The sequence below is a fragment of the Geosmithia morbida genome (genome assembly GCF_012550715.1).
Source record: "Geosmithia morbida isolate 1262 chromosome Unknown scaffold_4, whole genome shotgun sequence".
NCBI classification, from domain to species: Eukaryota; Fungi; Ascomycota; class Sordariomycetes; order Hypocreales; family Bionectriaceae; genus Geosmithia; species Geosmithia morbida.
Window position 1 is genome coordinate 1,485,760 of NW_023336191.1, and position 17,918 is coordinate 1,503,677.

The window sequence follows — 17,918 nt, forward strand, 5'->3', positions numbered from 1 at the left end:
TAGGCTATCGCTAGAAAAGTTATCTATACCGAATGCTACGTCTATGTCTAACGACAAGTCATCGGACCAACCAGTCCTTGTCCTACATGAACCCCTCCTCCCGAGTTGTACTGTACCCCTGCCGCCATTTCCGCACCCTGTCACATCAAAAAGGGAAGGATGAGATGCGAATCGAGTCCTCGAGAATGCTTCAAGTATCGGAAAGAAGGGACGGTTCACATGTTGAGCTTATAATCCGTCCATCCGTCCTGTTTGACGTCTCTTTCTCCCACCAGATGTGATAACCTTCCAATTCTGTATCCAGGAGCGGGGTGACGAAACAGACAGCCAACCACTGCCACACGTCATACTTACATATGAACGGTATGTGGCGCGCCCAGAGGAAGAGAGGAAGACGGGATGGAAGGGGGGGGGGAGGCTTGTTACATGCCAGTAGTTTCTAGCCTGGTGGTAGGTACTCTTTTGCTTTGTCAGAGGGAGGGGACCAGAGAAGCAAGTGCCGTATGGTATATATCGTGCGAGTATCGAATAGGGAAAGTCAGGAAGGAGGGAACAGAATTACTACAAGAGTAATCCAAGATAGAAAAAAAAGATGAAGAGAGAAAGAAAAAGAAGAGGTAAAAATAGAAATGAAAAGTGCCAGAAAAGACTACAGGTACGTGAAAAGGTACGTAGCGGATGCCCCGCTAATTCGTCCGAATTGTCCCCCCCCCCCCCCCCGATACATATGAACAAGAGCCCTGTTGGTCCCTGAAAACGGGGCCCGCTTGGGGTCCATCCCACCCTAAACCTCCGAGAGCCCAGCAGGGCGCCCAGCAGGGCGCCCAGCAGACGGATGGAATTGTCTCCATCCAGTTGCTGCACTTCGGAAGTCATCACCCTCAGCTGCCCTAGCTTGGAAGCTGAGCTGACCTGCCACGTACCTGTAGACCTCACTCGGCCCTGGCCAAGACCTGCCATGTTCCCCTAACCAACACCGCAGATGATACTACCAACTTCGCGAACCTCCAGGTTACGGGTGGAAAGTACGGGTGGAAACTATCAAGCAGTATCACACCCGACTACGCACCGCATCTGCAAAGCACTCGAACCCCTCCGAAGACACGAACATGATATTGCTGCTAGTACATATAGTGGGCACCGCTCACTTGCGACTTGCGACTTGCGACTCTCCTCCACCTCCTCCACCGGAGCAGTAGCTCCGGTCGTCACACGCACACTTCCCTTCTTCTATTCACCACCACACACACACACACTCACACACACACACACTTACACACACACACACTCACACACATATATATATATACATATATATTCCCGTCATCCTCTCTTCCTTCTCTTCCTTCTCACCTTCTCTCCCACTGGTGGTCCTGGACTTCTACGTCGACGTGCCGTTTGAAGCCCCACCCCACACTCCCTCTGGCTCTGCCGTACCCTATACGCCACTTGTGCATCTTCAAACTCTGCCCTGGATCTCTCTCTCGTCAACCTCGACCGCCCACCGGCTGAACAGACACCGGCCTGTGCCGTCGACGACCCTCTTCCATCAGGCCGTAGCGCATACTGCCTGCAAAGTCCACGTCTCCTCACGGGGTTTCTCTCGGCATAAAACAAGTGTCGCCCAGTGTCATATTCGAGGGAGGGGGAGGAAAGCCCGATGAAGTAGGGAGGGTCGAGAAGAAGAAGAAGAAGAAAGAAATCAGAGAAGAGAGGCAAGGAAAAGGGACGGAAGCACGCAAGATGGAACAGGAGGACGATGGCCGACGTCAGGAGATGCTCTCCCATCGATCTCACCTGACCGACTCCCTCGTCGGGGATCCGTACAATGTCATCCTGTACCTTGAGCGCGCAGTCCTCTACTCAGACCTGGGCTACCCGGACCTGGCCGCTGGAGATGCTTACCGAGCCCTGCTCCTCACAGACGAGATTGCCGACGAGGGCCTCGAATACAACGAGCGGGCCTCGAACGCATTGAGAACCTACCTCGGCCGCGACACACCCGGTGTGCTCGACTTTGGGAACCTCCTGGCCGAGTGGCAGGAGGCCCAGTCCGACCCGGACAGCCACGGCGGCGACGACGAGAGCCGGCAGCTGCGACGGCTGGGTTCCCTGGCCTCCATAAGGTCCTTCCAGATACTGTCCCTCAGCCTCCTGCTGTGCGGCTGCCTCAAGAGCGCCGCCACGTTCTGCCACCGTGGTCTCCAGCTCGTCCCCACCAACCAGGAGCTGCTCAACTACAAGGGCCACATCAACACCTTCGCCACCCGTAAACTCGGCCGCCCGGACTTTGACATCAACGAACTCTCTGACCAGGGCCTCGTACGCCGTGAGGTCTACCCGTGGAACCATCATGAGCCCGATCGATTCTCCGCCGAGTCCCTGGAGACCCTCAACAGCCACCTGCGCCCCATGGCGCCCAAGTGTGAGGTCCAGGTCGCCACGCTGCCCGTGCTGCTTGACGGGGCATCCGACACGGACCATTACGACATCATCCCCATGTGCAAGCAGCTGGGCCTCTTTGCCACCGAGGACATCGAGCCCGGCGAGGTTGTGCTGCGCGAGTACTCGCTCCTGACGGCCAACAACCGACTCAAGGACTCTGTCTGCGACGCCTGCAGCTCCGACCTGCCGGTCCTCGGAGCCGAGGAGCAGGCCGTCAGCTGTGACGAGTGCATGGACACGGTCTTCTGCAGCCAGGCGTGCCACGACCAGGCCCAGGACCGCTATCACCCGGCCGTGTGCGACAAGGACGTCGACGCCATCGCCAAGGACCCGAGCGCCCTCGAGGCCGACCAGACGCTGTACCTGCTCCTGCTGGCACGCGTGCTCGCCATCGCCGCCACCCAGGAGAGCCACCCGCTAGACGTGCGCGAGGTACAGTTCATCTGGGGCGACTTCGTGCCCTCGAGCGAGAACGACATCGACCCTTCTCCCAACGCCGGCCCGTCGCCCCAGTGGACCCTGCCCTTCTCCTTCAAGTACAACATCGAGACGCCGCTCCACATCCTCGAGAAGATGGACATCGACATCTTCGCCTCCCTGGAGGACTACGACCTGTGGGTCCTCAACACCCTGTACGCCAAGTTCCGCGGCACTGCCTCTGCCCGTAAAAGCCTCCGAGACGGCCGACCCGACGTCGCCGCCGTCCACCCATACTGGTGTCTGGCCAACCACGACTGCGACCCAAATGTTACGTGGGACTGGGGCGGCCACATGGTCTTGTGGGCGCGGGAGGAGCGCATCGTCGGTCCCAGGAGGGGAGGTATCGCCAAGGGCGAGGAGATCCTCAACCACTACTGCGACATCAACCTTCCCGTCGACCAGAGACGGGAGTGGGCAAGTGGTAGTCTGGGCGGTTGGTGCATGTGCAAGAGGTGCAGGGATGAGGCGGCGGAGACGTCGACGAATGGTCACGCGATGCAGAATGGTGACTCGGCATAGTTTGCTTCTATCCTCACCTTTTTTTCTTTTCTTTTTCTTTTTGTTGTTTTGGTTTTTCTTTGCTGAATACCCCCCCCCCCCCCCCCCCCCCCCCCCCCCCCCCCCCCCCCCCCCCCCCCCCCCCCCCCTCTCCCTCTCCCCACCTATCTCCACTCAATACACGCTCTCAATACCCAAGTAACATAATTGTTGTATATATATATATATATATTCACGGGACCTCTTTCTATCTCTGCAACTCGAGATGTCGAAATGTCGAAGCCATGCGTCGGAAGGAGTATTATGAATGGTTTCTTATATATCTTTTTTTTTTCATTCTTATTAGATCATGTTACATGTAGTACTGATATAAACGCATCATGATTAGAAATCCATTTTAAATTTTTTTCCCTTCTATTTCTGTGTTCTACTAAATATGTAATGTGGTCTTTTGAAGAAGACAGAAAGCATACATCATATATATATCATATATATATATATATATATAGATGTACGAGTAATATAATATATTCTGGAAGAAAGTGGATCCCCCCACTCTCCAACGACCTCCTCACTTAGACCCAGGCAACGGTCTAGGGCCGACAATCTGCCTCCTCCCCGCGCCGATGCCCTGCCCGCCCCTGTTCTGCGAGTCGCCGCCCGTGAAGCCGGTCCACTGCGATACGTCCCACCGTCCGCCGACGGCACCGCCGTCTCCCGTCCGTGCGGCGGCCGCCGTCTCGCGCTGGGCCTCCTCCCACTCCTTCTGACGCTGGCGCTCCATCTCCATCTCCCGCTCGAGGAGGGACTTCTTTGCCGGGGCGGCCTGCTTCTGGGGTGGCGAGGGCGTAGATGTACTGCCACCGCCGCCACTGCCGCCACCGCCGCCGCGGATGCTGTTCTGGGGGGAAGAGCTCAGCCATCGGGCGCGGCTTGCCGCGGTGGCGGGGGGTGATGTCGCGGTGGCGGGGGATGGCTTGGGTGGCTTCTGCGGAGGAGGGGAGGACACCTGGTTGGCGTGGCGGTGGCGGTACTGCGTCGGGTCGGGGAGGGGACGGCTCGTGCCGCTTCCACCGGTGTTGTGGCTCTGGACGGCGGCCGGCAGCGTCGGGGGCGACGAGGCCAGGGCCGGGTTGGGCAGGGGCCGGGGCGACAGGGCCGCTGCCGAAGACGAGGCTGACAGGGCCGAGGTCTCAGGGCTACGCTCCTCGATGGCGGCCGCTTCCATCCTGCGACGAAGATCTTCGGCCTCCTCCTGCACCCTGGCCTCGTCGTGGTGGTTCCTCCACGCCGTCGAGAGCACCTCTCGCTCGCCCTTGACGTACGAGTCCTGCCGGGTGGGCTCGCCGGCCGCGCGGCTCCTGGACCGGGCGCGCGACCGGGCGCGGGCCGCCGCATCCGGATCCGCGGCCGCCTTGCGCGGCCGCCCGTCGCGCTCCTGCCTCTCGCGCTCGTACTCGGCCTCGCGCTGCCGCGCCAGCTCCAGCTCCCGCTCCAGCTCCTTGACCCGGCTGCCGTAGTCGGTCGTCGAGCTCGGCTGAGATGACAGACCGGCGTTCTCCACCTTGTGCTGGCCGGAAAACTTCCCGCGCAGTCGCGCGTCGCCGGTGTTGCGCGACTGGCTACGCTCCTGCTCCAGCCGCGCGTCGGCCTCGGCCTCCTCCCTGCGCCGGAGCTCCTCCGTCGCCTGCCACTGCCTCTCCTCTTCTTCCCACCGGAGCCTCTCCTCCTCGGCGCGCCGACGCTCCTCCTCGCGCTGTCGCGTCGTCTCCTCCTCCCAGCGCCTCTCCTCCTCGAGCCGCGCGCGCTCCTCCTCCTCCAGCTCGGCCAGGCGCCGCCGCTCCTCCTCCTTCTCCTCCGCCTCCCGCCTCGCGCGCTCCTCCTCCGCCTCGGCTTCGCGCCTCGCGCGCTCCTTGTCCGCCAGGCTGGGCACCTGCGGCGTGGCCGTGGTGATCTGCCGGCGGGCGCCGAATGCGATGCCCAGGTTGCCTTGGCTGGCGCCGCCCATGTAGCCGTACTGGGCAATGTTCCAGGCCGGCGACGTGGCGCTCTCGTGCTCCTTCCTGCTCCAGCTGCTGACGTTGCTGTCCGTCGGGCTCTTGGTGGGGCTCTGCCGGCCGCCTCCGGCCGAGTTGCCCGTGCGCGAGGGGAACAAGGGCTTGGTGCCGGTGCCGATGCCGATGCCAGTGCCGGTACCCCGGTAGGCCGAAGGCGTGTTGCTCGCGACAGAGGCACCGCGGTCGCGCGTGTTTCTGGGGGTGGAGGGCCCCGTGGCCTGGGGGCTCATGGTGCTGCCCCCCGTCGGCGTCGACTTGGGTCCGATGGCTTCGGGGAACTGAGCCGGCTTGGCGGCGTGGGCGGCACGGCTGAAGGCGCCCAGGCACTGGAGCACCTGCGCCGGGTCCTTTTGCTCGTAGAGGTCGACGGTGAGGAATGTGTCGTGCTGGTGGAGGTTGAGGGGCGGCTGCTGGCATGCGCGCAGGAAGATGGAGATGTTTTCCATCTGGACGAACGGCATGGCCGACTTCTTGAACCTGACCGACTGGGGGGCGATGGCGAGGTTGACGAGCCTGCGCAGTAGAAAGGGGTGGTCCGGGTTAGCAGAGCAGGCAAGGAGGGAAGAGAAGGGAGAGAAGGTGGTCCGTACTTGCACAGGGCGAGGCCATCCTTCAGTCCCTCCAGGAGGTCAGAGGACGGGAGCCTCTCGCCGAGGACATTCTCTATCCAGCTTCGAGCCTCGTTGGCGGCGGCGGGCGTATATTTATCGCGGCGCGCCTTGCGCAGATCCTTGTCGAGTGACGTTACGGAGGCCATTTCTTATCCTCTGCTCTGTCGGGGGAAAGGTCGTGGTCGTCGTGGTCGTCGTCCTCGATGAGCTATCTTGCTTGCCGTCCCTCTCACACGCGATGCTTCGGAGGAAGAGGGAGAAAGCAGACGTGCCGGGGGGGGAACTACCTATTTCTTCGTCGCAAAGAGAGGCCAAGCCGATGATGGCGGGGATTTCTATTTGTCTCGGGGCCCAACTGGCATGCAGTGCATAGCACACACCATCAGCTCTCGTAGCGGCTAAAACAGTCCAAGAAGTTCCAGTCGAGACTGGAGAATCTGGTATTATGAGGAAATATTTCTTGTGGTAAATATTAAGATCAAGAACAATTGATGTCTCACCAACGAGGTGGGTGGGGTGGGGGGGGGGCGTGCGCGCGTGTGCGTGTGCGTGTGCGTGTGCGTGCGTGTGTGTATGCCCTTCTTTCTCTTCCCTGCAGAGGAGGGGGAGAGCCGGGACTGCCTAGGGGGCCTCTTCTGGTGTTTACATATGTGTCGTTTCGGTGGGGCATCGACGGCGGCGGCGGGCATTACGGATGTGATCAAGGATCAATGCCCGCCATTATGCTGTTGACGTAGCATTTTCATGGAATCCCGCCCCCCCGCTCCCCTCTCTTACCCCGGGAGGGTTGAGCTATTAATTACTTGTAATAATAATGTACCGACAAGAGTTATGTGGCTGGTGCATGACATTGTGGCTGGATAGCAGTTTTGTCATGTGGCGCACCGGTCTCTCCATTATCCAACCAAATCTCAAGAAGAGGACGCTTACGAGCAGAAGTGCAAGCGTGCGCCGCGGGGACCCCATGGAGCATTGACGAGCTCCGCATCTTAGCATCTTAGTAGTGAAATTACTACTTACATATATAGTGGCAGTATTCCACTCCGTACCATTCGACATCGCACATAGCATCAATGTCTCCTCTCACCACCATCGGTCCCGTGACGAGGGCATGGTACCGATGGAAGGCCCTCCGTCTACCATGGCGCAGGCAGTTCCTCGTCGGTACGTTCCAATCTCGCTGTCCGTCGACAAGTCGTACGACTCGACACTGACACGTCAGCTGCCAGGCATCGACCTCCAGGGCAACACATTCTGGGAGTTCCGCCTGGCAGGGACTTCCAGCTCCGACCGCTTGCGCCGCATAGTCAGGTACCCGCGGTCGACGCACTACTCCGAGGTGCGCATCACGCCCCAGTGGCACCAGTGGCTGCGGTACACGCGGGAGGATCCGCCCTCCGTGGCCGAGCAGCGCACCGACGTCGCGCGCCAGGAGCGCATCAGGGAGCTCGCCGCCCAGGCCGATGCGCGGTGGGAGGCCAAGCCCAGACTCGCCGGGCACGATGAGACGACCAGGCAGGAACTTCAGCAGCAGCAGAAGCAGCAGCAGCGGGCAGTCCTCGGGGGCGACAAGACGACGACGACGACGACGACCGAAATTCCTGACATCAGCAATACCGCTACGGCTACCGATCTCGATGCGAATCCGAATACAGACAGCGCTCCGGGAGAGACGATGAAGAAGAAGAAGAGCAAGAGGAAGGGTGTGCAGGCCAATCCTGACCCGTGGGCTAAAGCCAAGGCCTCCGGTCCGAGTGAGACGTGGCAGCCACAGGCTTGGTCTCCTACGCCGCGAAAGAAGTAATGAGACACTTTGTCAGATATGTAATATTAGATGGTAGGAAGGGAGAAGGGGGCGTGCCAATCATGTAAACCCATACGCAGGCCTATCTATCCCCCTTTTTTTTTTTTGGGGGGGGGGGGGGGGGGGTGATGGTAATCTAGCGAAATCAAAACCGCAACGCCAAAGATATCAAATTCGAGTCTTCCATGTTCCACCCATTCCCATAAAAACGCCGTCGTCAGCATGGAGGAGTTCCGTCAGGCAAGTACAAGATGTCGAAAACGATGATTTCAGTACCGCAAGTGTCTTTTAGTCAACGGCAGTAGTAGCCGTGGCCTTCATCACCTCGAGGAGCAGACGCAGCCTCTCGGACGAGCTGCTCAGGACCTCGTGGGCCAGGATGTCGCCCGGGTCCATCCTGGCCTTCGTAGCAGACCTCTTCTTCTTCGTCTTTGCTTCGCGGGCCTCGATGCCCCTCTCGATAGCCTGGCCCAGGAGCTCGGTGTACTCGACCGCCCCGCAGCGCCAGAGCAGCTGAACGGCGCTCTCGGTGACGAGGGACAGCTTGGCGTTGTCGTCGGCGGCGACCGTATTGGCCGGGTACGGAGCGAAGCATTCCCGCAGCATGGGTGGCGTGATGGCGCCGGCATCCTCGGCGTCCGGGTCGACCCTGGCGGGCTTCCGGTGCGACGCGGGCAGGAGCAGGGCGAAGAGCTCCTTGAGAAGGGTGACGTGGGCCTCGGGCGGGAGCGGGTTGGACCGCTGGCTGACGATGAGCGAGAAGAGCGGGAGGGGCGCGAGCTTGAGCGCCGACGCCAGGTCCGAGTACAGGTCGTCGAGCTCGCCGCGCCGGCCCATGGTGTGGGTGGCCAGCGAGACGAGGCGGAAGAGGCGCAGGCGGACCCACACCGATTCCACCAGGCCCGGGTGGTCGAGGCCGACCTGCTCGGCGTCGTCGTCCCCGGGGCCCGTCGCCGCCGTGCGCTCGTCCGGCCCCCTCTTCTTCTGCGGCGTCGACGGCTCCGACTGCCCCGAAGACGCGCACTCGTCCTCGTCGTCGACCAGGTAGTCGCCGAACTCGTCGTTCTCGAGATCGAGCGTCTCGCGCTTGCGTTTCCGCGACGACGATGACGATGACGGTTTCTTCCTCTTCGGCCCGCGCGTCTCCTTGTCAAACACCTCGCGGAAGGCGGCCGACGAGATGGGACCACCGTCAGCCAGCAGCGCCTTGATCACGGCCTTGAAGCTGCCCCTCCGCCCGGTCTGCTGGTCCAGGTACATGGTCACGATGGACTCCCGGCGCGCCGTCACGGGCACGTCGCCGGTCGTGCCGGCCGCCTGGTGGGCCTCGGCGTCCAGCCGCTCGCGCTCTTCCCAGTCCTTGTCCATGGCGTCGAGCATCAGGTCCAGCCAGGCCTTCCAGTACGTCCAGCGCCGCGGGTGCAGCACGCTGCAGTTCATGGCCCAGCCCAGCACCGACCAGAAGTCCTGCCCGCGGCTCCACAAGCTGCTGTCGTTGGCCAGCCGGCCCGACAGCCTGTCCTCGTCGCCGGCGTGGTTGCCCTGGTCGCTGTCGTCGCTGTGGTCCGACGGCTGGCTGTCGTTGCCGTGGCCGCGGTGCCCGGACCGGCGGCTCCATCGGCGGAACTGCACCGCCGTGCGGATGTCGGCCTTTACGGGGCCGACGACGGACACGACCCCGCGCAGGTACGCGAGCGCCTGCACCGCCACGTCGAGCTCGTCGGCGCTGCGCGCGCGTGTCGTGTAGGTCGGGTGGACGGTCAGGGTGCCGAGGAGGGCGAGGTGGCTTGCCGGAGGGATCAGTACGGGGCGCTTCGTCGACGAGGACGACGACATTTTGGTGATGCGACGCGAAGACGACGACGACGACGACGACAATGACGACGACGAGCCGGCACCTAGGACGCTACCTAACAGCTGGATGGCGCATGTGTCTTCAGTCGTTTCTGGTCAGCAAAACAGAGAGCTGTATCCTTTCGTTGGGTCATCGGAGCATCGGCCGACGTACAGAGCTGCTCTTCGAGAAAGATCTGACAGTGCTGCCTCAGCTCGCGTGGCAGCGGCCGTGCGCTCCGGTACGGGAAGAGATGTGTGTGGACGGGGCTGCTGGCCGCCGTCGAGTTGTCCTCGCCATCCGGGGCCGAGTAGAAGGACGTCGACTGCGATAGAGGGGTCGGAGGCGATGATGAGCTCATGACGGAGAGCGGCCTGCAGCTTTCTCTTCTGATCTTCCGCTACAGCTCTTCTCCTCTCCTATCGAGTGCGACACCGTCAGGGGCGAAGGGTGAGATGTTTATGTGCGGATATCTGCATGTGGGTTGGCTGGCATTCGGTCGTTGGCTGTTGGCTGTTGGCTGTTGGCTGTTGGCTGTTGGTTGTCGGTTGTTGGTTGTCGGGTGGTATTATGCACTGTCGTCTATATCATGATTGATTATTACCATGTAGCGGAGGAAGGAGAAGGGAAAGAGGGCGAAAAGCCAATCGTTTACTCTGTGGTCGTATTACTAGTTCCACGGGAGATGTCAGCTGAGGTAAAGTACCGAGTACATTAAAGGGCTATGATGTGTAGAGCGTCCTACATACAAATCACTGCCAGATATGAGTAGCTGGTACTGGTGACGCAACTCGGACTTCAGTCTCCGGCCCCCGCGCGTGTACCTTTGAATGGATATGGAGACGCGATACGCGGAGAGGCGCGTCACCAGCTCTCACTTCCAGCTCTTTTTCTTCTTCTTCTTTTTTTTTTCTTTTTTTCCACTACGAGGCAACCGAGATGGCACGTGTATAGAGAGTGCATACTTATACTTACCGGGAGGAGGGGAAACAGTATGTTGCAGCTCGTTGCTACGTCGATGCAGAGCATGTCTCCGCCCCGACATATCACCACATGTTCTACAGCACTTCTAGAGCAGCCCCCCCCCCCCCCCAAAGGGTGTCTGACCAGTCTCTACATGTACAGTTCGACCGTTGCCAGGCGGCGCCTAAGCTGTACGTACGTGTCTTCGATGCTCTCACGGGTAATAAGGGAGTCAGGTTGATCTTAATATATATATATATATATATATGTGTGTGTGTGCGTGTGTGTGTGTGTGTAGTAGTAGTAGTAGTAGTAGTAGTAGTAGTAGATTACCATTATGCATCATGCTCTAACGACTGACCGATATCATGTCCACCTGTACTCTATATATGCCGGGTATCATATTCACAGTCTCATCTCAAAGTGCTCTCTCTCCTCGGTCTCTGCGGACAGGGCAAGATGAAGGCACTCCTCTTCTCCCCAGTATCGTACCAGTCTGTCAAACTGAGAAGAAGATTCACATATAGCAGAGCAAGAAGAAGAAAAGTCCTCGAGAGAATAGAAAAAAGAAAAAAGAAAAAAAAAGGTCACCGGAACGCCAAGACATGCAAAGAGGTCAGGACAGGAAAAGAGAAAGGAGCGATCTTTTCTCTCTCTCTCTCTCTCTCTCTCTCTCTCTCTCTCTCTCCCTCCCTGTCCGACACGCTCTAGTGAGCAACGTGGGCATTGCTCTGGGTCCTAACCATCTCAACCTCAGCCAAGGTCTCGGACTCGCCGGGGGGAGCCCTGCGGCTGCGCATCTGCTTGAGGAGGGCGGCGGCCTCGGCAGTGTACTTGCACCTGGCGCGGATGGCGGGGCCGTAGCGGTAGAAGAGGAAGGGGCAGGGTATGCAGGCGACGGCGAGGAAGGCGGGTATGGAGCTGGCCCAGTGGATGCCGAGGTCCTCGTACATGTAGGTGGTGAAGAGGGGGAAGGCGCAGCCGAAGAGGGAGCGGAGGACGGAGTTGGCGGCCAGGACGGAGGCGGCGTAGATGACGTAGGAGTCGATCATGTAGGTCATGAGCGAGAGGAAGACGAGGACGATGCCGCCGCCGAAGACGGCCGAGCCGACGATGGAGACGGCCCAGTGGATGTCGGGCCCGTTCGTCCACGCGAACCAGAACATGCCGACCGGGATGAGGAAGGAGCCGACGATGGCCGGGGGCAGGCGGGCCTCGGGGGGCGCGGCACCGCCGGCGGCGGCGGCGACGCGGGCGTAGCGCTTGTTGTTGTCGACGGTGGTGCTGAGGGTGGCGATGGTCATGCCGACGGCCAGGCCGATGAAGGCGAGGCCGCCGATGCCGGGGCTCCAGCCGCGGACCTGCTGGAAGACGATGGGGAAGGCGGCGAAGCAGAGGTACAGGGTGCCGTAGATGATGGCCATGTAGATGGACAGCAGCAGCACGATGGGCTCGGTGAAGAGCAGGACGAGGGGCCGCGAGAGGGCCAGGCGGAAGCGGTCGGCGACCGTCTTGCGCGGCATGCCGGCCTCGAGCTTGGAGACGTAGACCTGGCCGGTCCGGCTGGACAGCTCGGCGGCGCGGCGCTGGAGCAGGACGGGGGCGTAGGTCTCGGGGTAGCAGACGGTGTTGACGATCCACATGACGCCGGTGAAGATGGCGATCATGCCCTCGACCCAGCGCCAGCCGGCGTGCTCGCCCAGGAAGCCGCCGGCGATGGGGCCGATGCTGGGGCCGAGGAAGGGCGCCATGGCGAAGACGCCGGTGGCCTGGCCGATCTGGTTGGGGCCGAAGATGTCGGCGATGACGCCGCCCGAGTTGGTCAGCGGCGACGAGCCGAAGGCGCCGGCGAAGAAGCGCAGCAGGATGAGCGTCTCGATGTTCTCGGCCCCGGCCGTGCCGGCGTTGAAGGCGGTCAGCGCCATGTAGGTGACGAAGAAGGTCTTCTGCCGCCCGTACGTCTCCGACAGCGGGGCCCACAGCAGCGGGCCGATGGCGAAGCCGAGGACGAACATGGAGACGCCCAGGATGGAGACCTCCTTGGAGATGCCGAACTCGACGATGACCTCGCTCACGCCGCCCGAGTAGGCCGAGCTGGCAAAGGCCACCGAGAGCGTGGCCAGCGCCTGGACGACGGTGATGAACCACTTGCGCGACAGCGACATGTTCATGCCGTTGTACGGGTCGTCCTCGACGAACTCGACGAGGTAGGGGGACTCCTCCGTCCCGTGCCCGGCATACTTGTGGTTGAGGACCGCTTCCGTCACGCCGGCCTGGTCAGTCAGTCGTCGGAGGTAGGTGACCTTGGTCGGGGCCGAGATGCGCTGGGATTCCTGGTCACCTGGGGCGGTGGTCGAGTTGGTCGACGCCGACGATGAGGCTGTCGCCGTCATTTTCTTTTTCTTCTTTTTTTTTTGTTTTTTTTTTTTTTYTTTTTGGAAAAAGATCTCGCGATGCTTTTCCTGTTACGTAGTATCCTATATGAAGAGAAGAAGAGGTGATTTTTGCCGTCGTGTTACCGTATTGGCGAAATCTTGGAATCGGAGAGAGGGTATCCCGATGTGTCGGTTGATGAGAGAGAGTGCGAGCGTGGTATGTGTGTGTGTGAGAGAGTGTATGTGTGAGAGAGAGAGAGTCGATGTATCAGAAGATGAATCGTCCAGGGGGGGGGGGGGGTTCCGGCAGCTAGATAACAATGTTTTTTGTTGCTGTAGTAGAGAGTAGAAGCAGGACATAATATAGATTACGGAGTTCCGGTCCAGAAAATCTTTCTGCCCTCTTGGCCGAGGAACGTGCACGCTCCATAATCCATAATCCGACTGGGGGGGGGGGGGGGGGGGGGGGGGGGGGGGGGGGGGGGGGGGGGGGGGGGGGGGGGGGGGGGTAAGGTATCCACTTTACCGGGAAAGGGTACCGATAACATACAATGTACGGCGGGGGCTTTAACTATTACGGGTTACTCCGTCTTAGGCACCGAATAAGCGCTTGTTTTCTTCTGTGCTACTGATAATGTATTGTATGTACGGAGTACGGATAGGAAAGTAGTATCATTACGAGCCAACCGATATGATTCCGTAGCTATGACCGTGTGACGCCGCGACGCGATCGACGAGCCTCGGCACACTTTTTTTTTCTTCTTTTTTTCCCTTCTTCTAATTCATTTCCTTTTTTCTTTTCTTTCTCTCCTTGTTTCAAAAGAAGAGAAGAAGAAAAAAACTTGGTGTGTACGAGTATCTGTGATATCCTTTCTCTCTCTCTCTCTCTCCGTCTGTCTCTCGTAGAGATAATTTGTCATCACAGCAGGTACAGATTACATGTAGCACCTTCGTCCTCTTCCTTTTCATCCGTTTATCTGATCAGCCGTTCTGATCGGTCGAGTCATCATCACCTTGTTCCACATCCCAAAAGTAGAACAGATCATCTTGCTAAGACCTCTCTTGTCACCTCTTTTGCCTTCTCCACCCTTCACGGAACCTTCCCGATCACTCCTTCTAGACGTCTTCTCTCTCTCTCTCTCTCTCTCTCTCTCCATGATCCGTGAGGCGACAGGGTAACATTTATCGTCATAATGTTATTTTTTCATTCAAGGGAAAGACCAGTAAAAGAGTATGACGGGGGGGGGGGGGGGGGGGGAAGGGAGGGGGGATGGGCGGAAAGTGCCCGCGCTGCTTTAATACGCGGGCGGCGTAGTGACAACAGTTTACTCGTAGGCGTAATGGGCAGGTGCCACACAGATGATTGCTTCCATCTTCTTGCCTTTCTACATCGCAACAGCAATAATATTTCGAGATGAAATCTGAGGATGATGCCGACCGGTTTCATCCAAGGCTATTGTCGACGTCACTGGTAACAATGAGAAGATGGATCTTCCTCGGTCAGGAGCTGGACGGATCTCACCATACATTCTTCTCTGCAATATCTCGCAAAAGCGAAAATCTCACTTGATATCAAGACGTCCACGGCCTTCAATACCAACACATGACATAATACGCATCGAGTGTTCTACCCCTCATGCAGGGACCCCGTGATATCGGTAGCTTCACGCTTGCATTGCCGCTCACAGCGAATCTCCCATCCAAGAGATACACAGCAGAGGAACAGGCCACCCGAAGGCGCGTACCATCGATGCATCTATCTGTGCGGCCGCTGACCCTATCAGTGCCTCGGGCTCCACCATCAAACCAGACATGGACCGCAAGAACCGGATGCGAGTCATCGTCGTGATCGATCCTGTTCACCGATCCTTCTCATTTTTTTAAAACCCGCCCATCGAATATCAGAACACGTGCTCTGTAGTCCCGAGACCGTACCGTCCTGTCCGCAAAAGTTGGGGTTATGAGCACCAAAGGGGCTCTATTCAGGACCAAGCTCGGCAACGAGGTCGGGTTCCCGGTGGGCGGCGGTCTAACATATTGAAATCAAAGGGATGGCTTTCGAGCGCAGATCATGGTGCTGGTATTGATCTAAAAGTGGATAGTACGTCAAAAAGGTGTTTCTATTTTATGTATCCTACCCTCGTAAAAGAAGGAAGAGACCGAAAAAAAAAAAAAAGAAGAAGGAGGAGGAATCTAATAAACACGAGAGTGCATCAGTCCAAGTTGGGGCGGGGGGTGGAAGGAAAAATGCGAGAATGGAAAAAAAAAGAAAAAAAAAGACAACGACCCTCCTCTAATGAGGTTGAAATCGTATCTTCTTCCCTAGCCGATGCGCCCAACACATGGGGGCCGTAGGGAAGAGAAGTAGGTGAATGGAAGATGGTCCAGGCCATTGGAAGATATTGACGAGATAAGAATAGAACAAGAACAGGGCAAGAAGAAGAATAGATGTCGGAAAATACGGTGGGTTGTGAGGAGAAATCATTCATGTGCTCTGCCTCCAACCGGTGAAACATGGTGACAACATGATGACATCAGTAGAAAGGAAGATCAAACGATTCAGAAGGGAACAGCAACAACAACAACGACGACGACGACGACGGGCCGAACAGAGTCGAGATAGCAAAAAAAGAATCACTAGTGACTCCCATGGTGGTGACGGTGGAAGTGACCCCGACGGAACTTGGCGCTCCTCCTCTCGGGGACGTCTGTAGCCACAGCGTAGACTTCGGTGGTGACGGTCTCCGTGACCCAGACCGTCTCGACGACGACGTCGGCGGGGGGGGAGTCGCTGTCCACGACGGGAACGGCGGCAGTCGCGGCAGCGGCAGCCTCGGAGGTGATGGACACCTTGACGGTGGTGGTGGCAAGCTTCCTGGTGGACGCCTCCTCCGTGGGGGAAGACCCTTGCTCCTGGGCGGCGTTGATGACGGCAGCGGCGGTGGAGGAGGAGGAGGAAGCGGCGGCGAGGACGGCGTCGGGCTCTGCGGGGGACGAGACGGCGGCAGCAGCAGAAGAGGCAGCGGCAGAAGCGGCAGGAGAAGAGGAAGGCAGGTCCGAGGCACCGTAGGACCAGCCGGAGATCTTCATGCCACCGGGGAGACGGCTGAGGGTGCCGTCGACCTGCTCGTCGACGTCGGACTCGACGGTGCAGCTCTCGGTGTTGAGGCCGTCGAGGCCGGGGCACGTGTCCATGCCCGAGGTGCCGGCGTCGCAGGTGTCGATGATGTGCTGGAGGAGGTCCTCGTCCCAGGCGGCGAAGAAGTCGGCGTGGGAGCTGAAGCCGGTGGCGTCGCCGTTGGACAGGACGAAGGGCTGGGTGCCCTGGCCGGGGGTCCAGCGGTCGGCGAAGTCGGCCGTGCTCCAGTAGACCTCGAAGAAGAGGTGGGGGGTGTGGACCCAGCCGTCCGGGCAGTTGACCTTGCCGGTGGAGGGGTCGGTGGTGGGCCAGCCCATGTTGGTCTCGTAGGCGGCCAGGCCGGCGGACGGGTCGTAGCAGGAGGGGAAGTGGACGTCCGCGCGGAGCGGGGAGTACAGCCCGTCGCAGTTGACGTCGGGGAAGCCCACGCCCTCGCCCTTGTTGACGGGGTCGCCGATGCCGGCCGTGGTGCCGTCCGAGTCCGCGGGCCAGGAAGGCGGGTCGTAGTTGCCGTTCAGGCGGGGGCAGGTCCACTTGACGTTGACGATGTCGCCGCTGTCGGGGTTCAGGTTGGTGGCCGAGCTGCCGGGGGCGGTGCGCGTGTTGGGGTCGCCGGCCACCATGCGGAGCCCCTTGGGGAAGGCGGTGATGTCGTCGTCGGACTGCTCGAAGAAGTAGTAGACGTTGACGTAGTCGACCTCGACGCTCTCAAAGGTCCCGGCGTCGCCGTCGTGGAAGTACAGGGACGGGAACCAGTAGGCGCTGTTGTCGCCCCTGACCATGGCGTTGCTGCACCTGGAGCTGTCCAGGTCCTCGGCCGTGGCGTTGGAGCTGAAGCCGCTGCCGCCCATGATGTTGTGGACGTGCTGCGAGGCCACGCCGGGGGAGACGATGGGGTCCATGCGTCCTCTCGTCAGGGCCTTGTTGGTGAACCGGAGGACGGCAAAGGTGGTCTCATCCTTGGAGGCCTCGGCCGGGTTGACGAGGTAGGGGATGAGTGCCGCCAAGGCGGTGGAGGGAGCGTAGTTGATCTTCATCTTGCGTCGTCTCTTGCCTCGAACACCTTGCTGATCTCTCCTGGGTCCTTGATGTCGCTATCGTTGTCTATTGTACAAGTCACCAGGACTTGAGGAGGAGAGTTCTTCTCTTCTTGTCACATACACCAGCACACACACACACACACACACAACGTCTTGTCTTGCCCGAGACTTTTATAGAGAAGAAGAAGAAGAAGAAGAGAGGAGCAAAAAGAAGGAATGTCCTGCCTTAAGAATGGAAAATGAGGGAAGGTATGTGTTGAATCAGTTCTAGCCTGGGTGGAAAGAGAAGGGATTTTTTTTTCCAAAAAAGAAAGAAAAGAAAAGAGAGAGAATGGAGAAGTGATCGTGAGAGAAGAGGATGCTCAGATGCTCAGCAACTCTGAACTATGCCTACTCCAGGAATGAAGGTTGAGGGAAGAAGAGAAGAATGAGAGAGAGGGAGAGGGAGGGAGAGAGGGAGGGAAACGACGTGAGAGAAAAAAGAAAGAAAGGATACTGCTGATATCTAAAAGTAAGGGAAACGACGAGAGGAGGGGGAGAGGGGTGGCACAAAGAATGGGAGAAGGGGGTGAAGGTGCCTCGTACTCATGGCCAACGCACGGGCGCTTCCAGATTTTCCAGATTCCAGACCGGACAGATTCTTGGTCAAGGTCGCTCCTCTCACGACCAGAA

The 17,918-nt window shown here is 59.2% G+C and overlaps 6 protein-coding genes across 6 annotated transcripts; 2 read left to right on the forward strand and 4 right to left on the reverse strand.

Annotated features, from left to right (window-relative positions):
• Positions 1–1,743: 1,743 nt before the first annotated feature.
• GMORB2_5939 (SET) lies at positions 1,744–3,444 on the forward strand (the record flags this gene model as incomplete). The annotated part of the gene is made up of 1 exon (XM_035467909.1): positions 1,744–3,444. One exon carries the CDS (start codon positions 1,744–1,746, stop codon positions 3,442–3,444), a length of 1,701 nt encoding a protein of 566 aa, XP_035322875.1.
• A 550-nt stretch (positions 3,445–3,994) lies between these two features.
• On the reverse strand, positions 3,995–6,237 carry GMORB2_5940 (transgelin; the record flags this gene model as incomplete). The annotated part of the gene is made up of 2 exons (XM_035467910.1): positions 3,995–5,993; positions 6,071–6,237. The coding sequence occupies 2 exons, from the start codon at positions 6,235–6,237 to the stop codon at positions 3,995–3,997; spliced, it is 2,166 nt and encodes a 721-aa protein (XP_035322876.1).
• Positions 6,238–7,164: 927 nt separating this feature from the next.
• Positions 7,165–7,895, forward strand: GMORB2_5941 (NADH dehydrogenase; the record flags this gene model as incomplete). The annotated part of the gene is made up of 2 exons (XM_035467911.1): positions 7,165–7,255; positions 7,321–7,895. The coding sequence occupies 2 exons, from the start codon at positions 7,165–7,167 to the stop codon at positions 7,893–7,895; spliced, it is 666 nt and encodes a 221-aa protein (XP_035322877.1).
• A 288-nt stretch (positions 7,896–8,183) lies between these two features.
• GMORB2_5942 (uncharacterized protein) lies at positions 8,184–10,090 on the reverse strand (the record flags this gene model as incomplete). The annotated part of the gene is made up of 2 exons (XM_035467912.1): positions 8,184–9,621; positions 9,900–10,090. The coding sequence occupies 2 exons, from the start codon at positions 10,088–10,090 to the stop codon at positions 8,184–8,186; spliced, it is 1,629 nt and encodes a 542-aa protein (XP_035322878.1).
• Positions 10,091–11,399: 1,309 nt separating this feature from the next.
• Positions 11,400–13,085, reverse strand: GMORB2_5943 (Major Facilitator Superfamily; the record flags this gene model as incomplete). Its single annotated transcript, XM_035467913.1, has 1 exon — positions 11,400–13,085. One exon carries the CDS (start codon positions 13,083–13,085, stop codon positions 11,400–11,402), a length of 1,686 nt encoding a protein of 561 aa, XP_035322879.1.
• A 2,619-nt stretch (positions 13,086–15,704) lies between these two features.
• Positions 15,705–17,243, reverse strand: GMORB2_5944 (protein of unknown function (DUF1996); the record flags this gene model as incomplete). Its single annotated transcript, XM_035467914.1, has 1 exon — positions 15,705–17,243. The coding sequence occupies one exon, from the start codon at positions 17,241–17,243 to the stop codon at positions 15,705–15,707; it is 1,539 nt and encodes a 512-aa protein (XP_035322880.1).
• Positions 17,244–17,918: the final 675 nt, after the last annotated feature.